Here is a 13,993-nt window from a genome sequence, read left to right as displayed (position 1 = left end):
CCAGTGGTCTTAGAAATTCTAGGCTGGCCTCCTCAAGCCGGCCTGGCCGACTTGGACATGTTAGTCGCAGACGTTCCGTGGGAACTTCGTCTCAGGGAGTGTCTGTGGTCTCAAGGACCAATTTACCTTCGTGCTTTACAGTCGCTGGTTTTAATGGCCTGGCCATTGAGACCCAAGTACTGAAGGACAGAGGTTTGTCTACTTCAGTCATTCCTACCCTTATTAAAGCAAGGAAAGCGACTTCCAGCAAAGTCTATTATCACACATGGAAGACTTATATTGCGTGGTGCGAATCTTTAGGATTTCCTCCACGTACCTATTCGGTGTCTCGAATATTGGCCTTTTTGCAACAAGGGGTTGAGCAGAAGCTAGCCTTGAGCACCATCAAGGGTCAAGTTTCAGCATTAGCAATCTTCTTTCAGAAACCTTTAGCTACCAAATCCTTGGTGCGGAATTTCATCCAGGGGGTGCGGCACCTGGCTCCTCCAGTCCGCGCGCCCTTACCGCCCTGGGATCTTAATTTGGTTTTGTCGGTTCTACAGAAACCTCCCTTTGAAAACATCAGGGAGATTCCCTTGCTTACTTTATCCCAGAAGGTGGTCTTCTTGGTGGCTATTACTTCTGCTCGCAGGGTGTCAGAACTGGCTGCATTATCATGCCAGTCCCCATACCTAGTGATTCATAGGGATAAGGTAGTACTTCATCCTAAGCCATCTTTTCTTCCTAAGGTGGTTTCAGATTTTCATCTGAATGAAGATATTGTACTACCTTCCTTGTGTCCTCAGCCCAAGCATCATCGGGAACATGCGTTGCATTCCTTAGATGTGGTTCGGGCAATCAGGGTATACCTGAAAGCTACGGAATCATTCCGTAAGACGGATTCACTTTTTGTGATCACGGATGGCCCCAGAAAGGGTTTGCCTGCATCTGCCGCGACCATTGCCAAATGGATTAGACAAACGGTGGTACAGGCTTATTCTATTAAGGATCAGAGTCCTCCGTTCCCTGTTAGGGCGCACTCCACTCGAGCGCTCAGTACTTCCTGGGCCTTTCGCCATCAGGCGTCAGTGGTCCAGGTATGTAAGGCGGCCACTTGGTCGTCGGTACATACCTTTACAAAATTCTATAAAATTGATGTGACGGCATCGGCGGATGCCTCATTTGGCCGCAAGGTTTTGCAGGCCGCAATTTGAGGAGACCGGTGGTCTACCTCGAGGGTTTTTTTCTGTTTGAAAAAAAAAAAAAGAAAAATTTTTTTCTCTTTTGTTGAGTCTCATCATTAAGGATGAGCATTGTAAACTTCTAGTTGGCACCGGTTGGGCCTTCTAGATTGGGATTTGATTTCCATTTTCCCACCCCTCAGTTGTGATACTGCTCTGGGACGTCCCGAAGGTGGTGTATCACCGAGGACTACGTCTGTCGATGAGCGCTAGAGAAAAATGGATTTTTGTAAAATCTTACCGTAAAATCCTTTTCTCTTAGCTCATCAACAGACGTAGTCCCCGCCCCTCTGTTTTGGAGTTGGGTTGGGTTAAATTCTCTAAGCACTGCTTTTTCACATAACATTTGCTGAGGCAGAGAGAGAGAGGATATACCCTCTGGGACTGCCCCTAGGGTGTGGCCAGAGCTTTTTAATTTCCTGTCTAGTCCTGCTCCTGCAGAGGTAACATAACCCGAAGGTGGTGTATCACCGAGGACTACGTCTGTCGATGAGCTAAGAGAAAAGGATTTTACGGTAAGATTTTACAAAAATCCATTTTTTGCACATTTCAAGTAACTGACTTAATCCAAGTCCATGGTAAACAGTAAAGAGGCAAATTTTCACATTATTCAGTTTTCTACCTATTAATGTTTTAATAAATATGAACATATGTGGTATTTTAAATATGTTTAATTATAATACTGTAATACTTATTTATATAAAAGTATTATCCTCCCCCATGAGCAGGGCCCTTCTATTCCTCCTGTATTGAACTGTTTTGTAATTGCACTGTCCCCTCTTATGTTGTAAAGCGCCGCACAAACTGTTGGTGCTATATAAATCCCAATTAATAATATTTTTTTATTGGTGCCTGGTATAATTTGTCTCTGTTTTCTGTGTAGATTGGTGCTTTAGGGGCATTTCTGTTCCTGATTTTGTCACAGAACAGCACGGCTTGCCTCTTCATTGGAACCGCTTTTCTTGGTCTTTTTATCAGCAGTGCTTTCCCCAGCATGTTGGCCTACACAGAGGATATCTTAAACTACAAGGGTGAGAACAGTTGTCATTAAAAAATATGCTTGCATACCGATAAAAAATAATATTCTTATGAACTTACACTAAAAATATTGAATTTATTTTAGGTTCATCCTGAGGTACCATAAACAAAACAGGACAAGTTATGTCATTAAATTGTGATGGATGTGTATAAAATATCATAGTATGCACTATGAATCTACTTTTTTCAGAAGTTTTTAAATGAATACCTGTTATACAGAAGCTTGGGTTGCCAACAGCTTTAGGAAAGACAAGACACCCTTTTAGATTTTAGATGTTTTACTTATGTAATATTAGACCAGGGTTTTTCAACGGGGGTGCCGCAAAGATTCCTCAGGAATGCAGCGGCCACATCCAGATCTGAGCGCTATTTTGCGGTAACTTCCGTGCACTGTGACTCTGCGCGGAGAGAGAGGGCACAGCATATACGGTTCTTTCCTCCTCCTTTTCCCTACAGCTATGTGAGCTATGTGAACTATTGTGGGCAAAGCCGAAAGCTGAGCTGTCCACCCGCCCGTATCCTACCAACCAATGACATCATCGGTTATTAATGGCATGTCCGGCGGTACTACAGCTTTCTGCTTTGCTGACAATAGTTCACATAGCTGTTCACATAGCTGCAAAGACGAGGAGGAGAGAGCCGAGCCGGCTGTGCTCTCTCTTCTTGCGAGTCCCAGTTCACGGGAGTTAACACAAAGTAGCACTCCCATCCTAATGTGAGGGATTTTTTTTTTTTTAATTTAAAGCATTTTTATTAAATTTTTTCTTTAAGGATACAGTACATTTCATTTTTCAGATGTTTCTTAAAACCGGAAAATACCACGTTCAATACAATTCAATATAATCCAATTCCAATCATGAAAAATAAAATTAAACAAAAAATTCCCCAATATACTTTGATAATAAAAAAAAAATAAAAAAAAGTGTAAATATTTTTAGTGATATGTGGCTAATATTGTGAAATCATTTGGTGTATAACTTTAGATCCATTATATTTGTGAAGTGAAAAAAAAAAAAAACTCAAAGGAGAAAATTTTTCCTGTTTTTTCCAAAAAAAACAACTTCTGAACCAAATAGAGCTGTTGTTGTCAGAACAATCACAAGTTTCATTTAACTTTATAGAGGAATAAAAAATAAAAAAAAGAATATATAACAGATTTTATGTATCATTCCTTCTACCTCTCCGTACGTATCCCATTTGTCCCCCTGGGGGGCTCCACCTACAGACTGATCGAAAGAGGGAAGAAAAAAGGAAAAGGAAGAGAGAGAGAAGGGAGAAAGAAAAGGGGGAAAAAGATAAGGAAAACCCCCATCGACTCCGGCAGAGTCAGGGGGATCTAGAGGCTCACTCCTTATACACATAAGGGAGATATCCCTAGAATTACAGATTTAGCTGTATATACTTATCGGAGCTTGTGAATTGTAACCATGGTGACCAGCGTATTCAGGTTTGCTCCTCAGAATTGTTTAATGCTGCGGTTAGGAGTTCCATGCGATGTATTTCATTTACTCTTGCAGTCAACATTAGGGGGACATATCTGTCTCCACATTGTTGGAATGCAGGCTTTCGCAGCATTGAGTAAGTGGGCTATCAAAGACTTCCTATATTTCCTAATTGATCCCCTCGTAAGATGAAGTAGGCACAGTGCTGGATCCTCGCCCACCTCCACCGAGGTAATTTCCTTAATCACCAGAGCGACCTCCCTCCAAAAATCCCTCAGAGAGGGACATGTCCAAAAAATATGCATCATTGTGCCTCCTTCAGCACCACATCTCCAACAACAATCTGGAATCGACCCATCCATTTTATGCAGGAGTGCAGGGACTCTGTACCAGCAAGTGAGAATTTTGTAACTAGTTTCCTGATATCTGCTGGCCAGGGAAGACCTATGTACCATTGATAAGATTTTTTTGATTTGTATGGGGGTGAAGGAGACTTTGAGATCATATTCCCCATTGACGTATATACAGCAGAGGTTGTTCCTTCACTGTTTCTCCCAACATCGCATAAAAAAAAGATAGTGCATGTGGGATAGATGATCCCCCCTTGCATAATGTCTCAAATGGGGACAATGCTCGTGGGGAATAGCCCTGCCTTTGAAGATGTAGAAGAAAATGTCGGATTTGTAGAATACTTAAAGGATCTAAATTCAACCCTGGCCATGCCTTAATCTCCAAATGGGATGGCGGGTCTTTCTCTGTCCAAACATCCATGAGATGCACCCTCCCCACCTGAGCCAAAGCAGTCACCCTGTTGTTCATGCAGCCTGGTAAAAATTCAGGGTTGCCTAAGATTGGTGTCATAGGAGATATCAATGGCACTATCTTTGGGTGACTTTGTACTCTACGGGATTCACGTATTGTAGGCCCAATTGTCGGGTGCGAATAAAGTATATCATTCGCCATGATTGGTGTCCAGGGGGCCAGAGGAACAGGCCGGCCAGCCATCCCATTCTCTAGAGATACCCATTGTTTTGTAGTGGAATTGCTATGCCAATCCAATACTCGCATAAGGTGTAAGGCCCTATAGTATTGGAGAATATCTGGTAGACCAATCCCCCCCCTATCTTTAGGGAGAGTGAGGATCCGCATCCCAATCCGAGGGGATTTGGTGGCCCACACAAAAGATCGAAACAGTGCTTGTATTTGAGAGAAAAACAACCCAGGGACTGATATTGGAAGAGCTTGCATAACGTATAAAATACGTGGCAATATGTTTATTTTGAGTGCACTGCATCGGCCAAACCAAGTCCGTGCGAGTGTTTGCCAACTTTGGATATTCGAACGAATAATCCCCAAAAGGGGCAAAAAATTTGCTGAATAAATGTTCCCAGGATCCGCCGTAATATTTACCCCAAGATATTTTATCGAGCTGGTGGACCAATGGAAAGGGAAGGCTGTACATATAGATCTCCAGGTGTCCAGGAATGTGGAGGATTTGACTATGTCCCCTGTCTCCTCCTCACACTGTTCCTGTACAGGCAGCAAACATTGTGGGTGGGGGGCGAAGGGAAAGAAGTAGGGGAGAGAGTGAGGAGAGAGCACGGCCCACATTTGTGCTAGGAGGGGGGATTGTGCTAAGAGGGGGGATTTGGGGGGATTGTGCTGGGAGAGGGGATTGGGGGGTGTTAGACCAGAGTTTGTGCAAGAAGTGGGGATTTGGGAGCAGAGGGGTTTGTGCTAGGATGGAGGATTTGGGGTGGGAGTTTGTGCTAGAAGTAATTTGGGGGGGCTGTGCTAGGGAGATTTAGTGAGGATTGGTGCTAGGAGGAGGGATTTGGTGGTTTTTGCTAGGAGGGGGGATTTGAGGAAGTTGTACTAGGAGAGGGGATTGGGGGGTTGAAATGAGGTTTGTGCAAGGAGTGGGGATTTGGGAGCAGGGGAGTTTGAGCTAGGAGAAGACTTTTGCTTGTGCTAGGAGGGGGGATTTAGTGGGAGATTTGTGCTAGAAGGGGGAATTTGGAGGGAACTCTGCCACACAGACAGGGCTTCTTCACATCAGGTGCAGTGAGGTGACGTTCTCGTGTACCGCACAAAAATGTGCTTCCTTTTGCAGTTGCAGGTGGGTGCCATTATTTCCTAATGACACCCCCACGCATCTAGCAAATGAGTGTACGTTTACGCTCATTAAAAAAAATGTGACATGCGTGTACATGCAAAAAAAAAAAAAAAGCACGTGCTGGGACACACCTCCTTGTGTGATCGAGCCCTCAGACTGGTGTGTCCCAGGACTGTGCACAGTTCTAAAGGTTGCCTTGACTGAAAAATGGCAGCATTTTACATAAATAGTTGGTAATGCTGAAAAAAAGACACTAGTCTATCCAGTTCAACCTGTGGTGTGTGAGATTGCTTGTGTTTATGTTAATAGTAAAATGTATATCCCTGTATGTTGTGATCGTTAAGGTGCCCATCCAATAATTTTTTTAAACTATCTATGCTCCCTGCTGATACCACTACTTGTGGAAGAGAATTCCACATCCTTACCGCTCTGACAGTAAAGAACCTTCTACATAGTTCAAGGTTAAACTGCTTCCAGTATCAGTGAATGGCCATGTGTCTTTTTAAACTCCCTTTAACTGAAACGTTTTTCGCCTGTGCCAAGGTCACCATTGAGGTATTTGTACATCGCTATCATATTCCCTCTCATGCATCTCTTTTCCAGAGAGAATAAGTTCAATGCTTGTAGTCTTTCCCTATACCTGAGATCCTCTAGTCCAGTGGTTCTTAACCTTGTTGGAGGTACTGAACCCCACCAGTTTCATATGCGCATTCACCGAACCCTTCTTAATTGGAAAAATAAAATATGATTTTTTTCAGATTCAAAACATAGGTATATATTTAGGTATATATTTATACATACAGTAGGTGCACAAAATGAACAAAACCATTAAAACATGATTTTCACCCAAAAACAAAAACATAATAATGAATTTGGGATAACTTAACTTCAGCCGCTTTTCCCAGCATGATATTCACCATCTTCAACACAGCTGGTTTTATGAGTGTTTCACCAATGGTGTGTGGTTTGCCCTGCTTTGCGATCAGGTAAGCAACTTTGTACGATGCTATAAGGATCAGTTTGTTGATGGGTACAAAGCCGAGAACAGGCAAACTAGCCTTTTCATCTAATCTGGCTCTCCTCACCTTGAATTCAGTGAGCGTTGTGTTCTTGTATTTTCCATCTCCATGCAGCTTAAGGAAGTGTTCTCTTAGTTTTGCCGGTGCTAGACTAGAATTGCTCAACTTGGCATTGCAAATCATGCAGTTAGGACACTGACTCCCATCACGTTCCATTATACATGTGAATCCATATTGTACAATTCAACTACTGGGTGCGTCAAATTCCCTGCAGCACAGATAGGCCAAGCGATGTTGTGTGATCACCTGCAGCCAATGAGCGGGGCGTGTCATCACGAATCATATGAATCAGGTGTGTGTCTTGACCTCTGCCGAACCCACGAGACTGACTCACCAAACCCCTGGGGTTCGATCGAACCCAGGTTAAGAACCACTGCTCTAGTCCCTTTATTAGCTTTGTTGTTCTTCTGTGGACTCTGTGCAGTTCCAGCACATCTTTCTTGAGGACTGTTGCCCAGAACTTGACAGCATACTCAAGATGGGGCCAGACCACAGTCTTGTAGAGTGGGAGAATTATAGTTTTATCTCTGGAGTGAATCCGCTTTTTAATGTATGCTAATATTCTTTTTGCTTTGCTTGCAGTATCTTGGCATTGCATGCTATACAGGCATACCCCGCTTTAAGTACACTCACTTTAAGTACACTCGTGAGTAAGGACACAGCTTGTTCAGCTTGGCATGACACTACTCCCGGTTTTTAACATTGGCGTCTATAGGAAATCTTGGCAGCTTGACATGGCACTGCTCCCAAACCATAAGTGACAGGGATACCAAACTAAGGGGGCACTGAGAGAGGACCCAGGACTACAACATATCCTGTTTGTGGCTGGCCAGCTTGCCTAGGTAATCTACTATGTCATAGTCCTGGATCCCCTTAACATGCTCCCCAAGCTTGGTGTCCTTGTCACATGGTTTGGGAGCAATGCCATGTCAAGCTGACCAAGATTTCCTATGGAGCTAGTGTATTTACATGCATTGAGAAATGAAAAAAGGTATTGCTTCACTTTAAGTACATTTTCGTTTTACATACATGCTCTGGTCCCATTGTGTACTTAAAAGTGGGGTATGCCTGTACTGAGCCTGTCATCTGCTAGGACCCCAAGGTCCTTTTCCATCCTAGATTCCCCCAGAGGTTCTCCCCCTAGCGTTCATATTTTTGACCCCCAAATGCATTAACTTACATTTTTCAACATTAAACCTCATTTACCATGGAGTTGCCCTCCCATTATTTTATTTAAGTGTTCTTGTAAGGCTTACACATCCTGCACAGAAGTTATTACCCTGTTTGTATAATCCGCAAAATATTGAGATTGAGCGGTTTATCCCTTCCTCTAGATCCTTTATGAATAAATTAAACAGAATTGGCCCCAGGACAGAGCCTTGAGGGACCCCAATTACCACCCAAGACCATTCTGAGTATTTGCTATTTATCACCACCCTTTGGACCTGCCCCTGTAGCCAGTTTTTAGTCCAGGTACTCACTCTATGATCTATGCCGACAGACCTGTTTGTAAAGTAAACGTTTGTGGGGAACTGTATCAAATGCCTTTGCAAAATCCAGATACACCACATCCACAGGCCTTCCTTTATCTAGATGGCAGCTCACTTTCTCATAGAATGATAATATATTGGTCTGGCAAGAATGATTCTTCATTAATCCATGCTGATTACTGCTAATGATACTGTTTTCATTACTAAAATCTTGGATCAATTCCCCAATACAATTCATTTAATACAGCTAGGCAAGCCAGAGCTGGAGAAATACTTGGGACTATTGACTCACAATATGCTTAGAAGCACCATTTAATGCCAAGCAGGAACTGGAAAAGCAAGAAAATTTTAGGATACATAAAAAGGGAGATTAAAAACACATAATGCTGTTGTGGTATTGCCACTGCCTCTGTATAAATCACTTTTTGTGCCACATCTTGATTATGGATTCAGTTTTTGGCACCATAATGCAGGAGTTTTGAGGGTTCACTTTTAAGGCTCTAAACTTACCTTTCCAGTGGTCCATTTGTTTAAAAACTGCCACTTTGCTTTATCCTTGATCGCAGCACGTAATCAACCAGTTGGGTGAATTTGTCCCTACCACACACTGTAGTTTCCCCATCTGCCCCTACTTATGAGCTGGCTGGAAAACTCACAGGGTCTTCATTGAGTAAAAGTGACCCTGTTGTGACAGTGTAACTTGAAACAGATTGAAAATCTTACGGTAAACGTTTTTTCAAAATGTTATTTTCTTGGTTTGGAAAAACCTAAAGGTGACTTAAAGTTTTTACAATTATTCAGCATAAACATTTTGCACACACTTGCATACATACAACTTAGCTCAAGCACTGTACAAAGAACAAGACAACAGTTTCATATGTAAAGCAGAGAGATTTAGTCATCAATTTACTTGTGTATTTTATACAGCATGGTTAACCTGTGAAATGCTGTACCACAAGGTGCAGTGATTGCAAAAAAACTATAATAGGATTTTAACAATGATGGATAACTAACAAAGATATATGTACTAATAGCTAATGTAGCACTACATTGATCCAGTGAAAAGATTGAACTGTCCTTGAGAAAGAATGATTTTTTCTCCTGTGTGATAAAATTGCAACAGGGCATCTATATTTTAAAATCCTATTAACCCTATTACAGTATTTTTATGTAGCTCCCTTGTCCCAAACAGGGGCTAGTATGACAATTTAGTTTTTGGCTGGGCTGTAGTTAGCTCGAACTGATTGTATAGTTTTCCTTTTATGGTTTTTTTCTTAAGCTTAAGTTGGCTTGTGATTTCTCACTGTCGTCAGTAGATGTACTACTGGTCATAGTATGAGATTTCACAAAAAAAATAAGTTATAAATATTTATATTTTCTTCACCAATCCAGTGGAAGGTTCATGCCGCTGGTGCATGCCTGGGGGGGGGGGGGATATACATATTTGGGACAAGCCATTAGCTCTTTATCTTTCCCTGGACTCAGGCCTTGGGAGGAGCTGCTGGATAGAGATCTGCTGTTTGATCCAAAAGCCTGTTTTGGGGGCCTAAGCTGTGCTGAAGCTGTCCTGCCTCGTCTGGAGGAAGCTGTGCCCAGGAGGAGACTAAGGGGAGGCCGCTCGCTGGAGAGAGCCCAGGAGGAAGGATGGTTGACTTAAGTGATGCACTGAAATTTGGGAGCGTGCTTACAGTGTTGCCTGTTCAGCTTAAAGGTTCTGACACTCTGAAGCTAGACATTGATCTGAATCTGGAGAATCACTAAGTGATCTTCTACGAAATCTGGGACCCCATTCGGCAATAAAACTATAAAAAGACACAAAGTGACTGGCACCCAATATCCTTTCTCAATCCCTCTATTTTAGCTATGGACACAGCCCTGGGGTGAAATGCAAGCCCACCCCTGGCCTCTAGACTTGCTATCCTGCCAGTGGAGTGTCAGAAGGGTGCTACATTTATGTAACTATGCCCCACAAAAAATGGTTGTCCAAAATTAATCTATCTAATCTGTTTTGTCCACAGCTCAATCGATCAAAAATCAACAAGCTAAGACATACACTTTTATACCAAAAGTATTGAAACACCTGCCTTTACACAAAACATGAACTTTAATGGCATCTCAGGCTTAGTCCGTAGGGTTTAATATTGAGTCAACCCACCCTTTGCAGCTATAACCGCTTCAACTCTTTTGGTAAGGCTGTCCACAAGGTTTAGGAATGCGTCTATAGGAATGTTTGACCACCTTGCTTTGTGCACTGGTGCGCAGTCATGTTGGAACAGGAAGGGACCCTCCCCAAACTGTTCCCACAAAGTTGGGAGCATGAAATTGTCCAAAATGTCTTGGTATGCTGACGTCTTATGAGTTCTAAAGGGGCAAGCCCAACCCCTGAAAAAAAAAAACTCACACCATAATTCCCCCTTTACTAAATGATTTGGACCAGTGCACGAAGCAAGGTCCATAAAGACATGGATGACCGAGTTTGGGGTGGAGGAACTTGACTGGCCTGCACAGAGCCCTGACCTCAACCTGAAAGAATACCTTTGGGATGCGCTTCTGGAAGAATGGTCAAACATTCCTATAGACACACTCCTGAACCTTGTGGACAGCCTTCCAAGAAGAGTTGAAGTTGTTATAGCTGCAAAGGGTGCGCCAACCCAAAATTGAACCCTACGGACTAAGACTGGGAATGCCATTAAAGTTCATGCGCGTGTAAAGGCAGGTGTCCCAATACTTTTGACAATGTAGTGTTGATCAATTTTTTTTTTTTTTTAATATAAGTACTTTTTTTAAAAAAGTGTTTTGTTTTCACTGTATATTTTACAGTATATAGTTTTTTATATTTTAATAACAAACACAAGTTCATGCTTAGTATAAAACGGAACTAAAGTATGCTTCACTTACCTCCACTCAAGTGCTGTGACATCTGTCAGCTCCCTTGAAGCTGACATCCTCGCCTGGTATTCTTTCAGGTTGGATTCTTGGGCCAGCCTGGGATGATGTAACTCCCGCACATGTGCTCAGGAGTCTATTCATCGGCCATCAAAGAATGTGGAACACATGTGGCTCAATGAATTGTGCTTGCAACAGCAGGTAAGAAATTTTTTTGCAGAAGAGACATGCAGGTCTTTTCTGCAATAAAATCTACAGTAAGTCTCCTACATATGAACCTTCGAGTTGCAAACTTTTAAAGATGTAAATGTGTTTGCACAATTTTCCTTTCATTCAACCCAGGGGGCTAAATAAAAAAAAAAAAACCTGACAGATCGCAATACCAACACAAGCATTGTTGGTACAGCGATCTCCCCAGTTGTGCTATTGTGTTCTCACAGGGGGACTGAACTCTCTGATAGAACACACTGATCGGCGTTCGCAGCCTGTGTCTGCAAGCACTGATTTTTGTTGGACTTATGAACAAGTTGGACTTACGAATGAGCTCCCAAGACTGAACTCATTTGTAAATAGGGGACTTGCAGGTGGTATTTTTTATTTATTTTTTTACACTAAAGTTCCAATTTAGGCTGGGTCTACACTTAATGTGAATTGAATGCGGGTTTCCCCGCACCCAATTTGCATGGCAGGAGACTGTGACCAGCCGGGGTGGCCTTGGTCCGCAGTGGAAAAGGGTCCTGTCCATCTATGGCTCAGTTTCAGGTCCGAATTCAGGCAAAAATTGGGACCTGATTTGCACCTGAAATGGAGAATAGGGACGCACCAGACCCCCTGCTGTAAGCTGCAATGGAACCCTTCAAATCGGTGTGACTCAAGTTGCTCTGACTTAGAAAAAGGTTCCTGCACTACTTTTGGTGTGACTTCAACATGACTTGCATTGACTTCTGTTAAAGAAGTCATTTTCAAGCGGCGATGGAGTCACACAGGGATGTTGAAAGCGGAAATCGCTGCAGTATGAACCTGGGCTTACTCTTTCAAAAATAAAAAAAAAAGCTTTGCCTATAGTTCTACTTTAGCCACTTCAATACTGTTTTTTTTTACCCCACTTCCAGCCCAGGCTAATTGTCACACTTTGAATGATAATTGCGTGGTCATGCAACACTGTACCCAAACTAAATTGTTATTATTTTGTTCACACAACTAGAGCTCTTTTTTGTGGGTATTTAACTACCTCAATACTGGGCACTTAAACCCCCTTCCTTCCCAGACCAATTTTCAGCTTTTAGCGCTGTTGCATTTTGAATGACAATTGCGCGGTCATGCAACACTACCTAAACCAAATTTGTGTCATTTTTTTCCCCAAAAATAGCGCTTTCTTTTGGTGGTATTTGATCACCGCCAGGTTTTTTTCTTTTTTGGTGCACAAATAAAAAAAGACCAAAAAGTTTGAAAAAACAAAAAAGGTTTTTTGTTTAGGTTATACAATTTTGTAAATAGATATGTTTTTTCCCGCACTGATGAGCACTGATGACGCCGCACTGACAGGCACTGATGAGGAGACACTGATGGGGTGGCACTGATATGCAGCACTGATGGGCAATGATAGGTAGCACTGATATGCAGCACTGATGGGCACTGATATGTGGCACTGGTAGATAGCACTGATATGCAGCATTGGTGGGCACTGATGGGTGGCACTGATCGACACTGATGGGCGGCACTGATAGGCAGCACTGGTGGGCAATAATGGGCACTGGTGGGCGGCACTGATAGATGGCAATAATGGGCACTGGTGGGCAGCACTGATAGGGAGGGCACCACTGGCAGGCTCTCTGAGCCCTGTTTGACATCCCTGGTGGCCATGGTGGGCATCCCTGTGGTCATGGGTGGGCATCCCTGGTGGCTCTAGTGGCACCCCCCCCCCCCCCAGGGCTGCACTGGTAATCAATGTTCTGATTACCAGCACAGACCCCCCCTGTGATCAGTGAGTAATTAGAAATACTCGCTGATCCCCCGGCTGCAGTACAGATCCTCTCTTCTTTTCCTCACTGACAGGATCTGTCAGGAGGAGAAGAGAACGAAGCCGTTACAACGGCTGTGTTTACATTACATGACGGCTGTGATTGGACACAGCCGTCATGTGATCAGGAGGGCCAATCAAAGGGCCCTCCTGCCGCATCGTGTTGCTCTGTGTCCGAGGGACACAGGCACATCGAGATCGCGCCGCTGTGCGTGCCCGCGGTGGCGCGATCTCGCTCTTTCTGAAGGACGTTCCGAAACGTCCGATCAGAAGGACAAGACTCCCACCCGGCCGTATATGTACAGTGGCCGGGTGGGAGGTGGTTAATCACCACTGGGTTTTTAATTTTTGCTAAATAAAAGATTATTTATTTGCAAAATTTGATAACAGAAACAAAGAAAAACACATTTTTTCCCCCAAAGATTTTCAGTCTTTTTTTCGTTTATTTAGCAAAAATTAAAAACCCAGTGGTGATTAACCACCTCCCACCCGGCCACTGTACATATACGGCCGGGTGGGAGACTGAAAATCTTTGGGGGAAAAAATGTGTTTTTCTTTGTTTCTGTTATCAAATTTTGCAAATAAATAATCTTTATTAATAAATTTAGGCCAAAGTGTATTCTGCTACATTTCTTAAGTGAAAATAACTAAAATCAGTGTAATTGATTTAGTCTGTGTGACTAACTAAAAAAATGATCAATC

The 13,993-nt window shown here is 42.9% G+C and overlaps 1 protein-coding gene across 1 annotated transcript in view; it reads left to right on the top strand.

The window, feature by feature from the left end:
• The window catches only part of MFSD4A (major facilitator superfamily domain containing 4A), a 251,529-nt gene that overhangs the window by 189,753 nt on the left and 47,783 nt on the right, over nucleotides 1-13,993 (top strand). The window contains exon 7 of the mRNA XM_082245559.1: nucleotides 2,104-2,251. Coding sequence (XP_082101685.1) covers nucleotides 2,104-2,251 — 148 coding nt within the window. The remainder of the gene's footprint in view (nucleotides 1-2,103; nucleotides 2,252-13,993) is intronic.

Source organism: Pelophylax lessonae (genome assembly GCF_965119305.1).
Source record: "Pelophylax lessonae genome assembly, chromosome: 2".
In the NCBI taxonomy this organism is placed as follows: domain Eukaryota; kingdom Metazoa; phylum Chordata; class Amphibia; order Anura; family Ranidae; genus Pelophylax; species Pelophylax lessonae.
The sequence above is the reverse complement of the archived record's forward strand: the minus strand, read 5'-3'. Positions and strand labels throughout refer to the sequence as shown.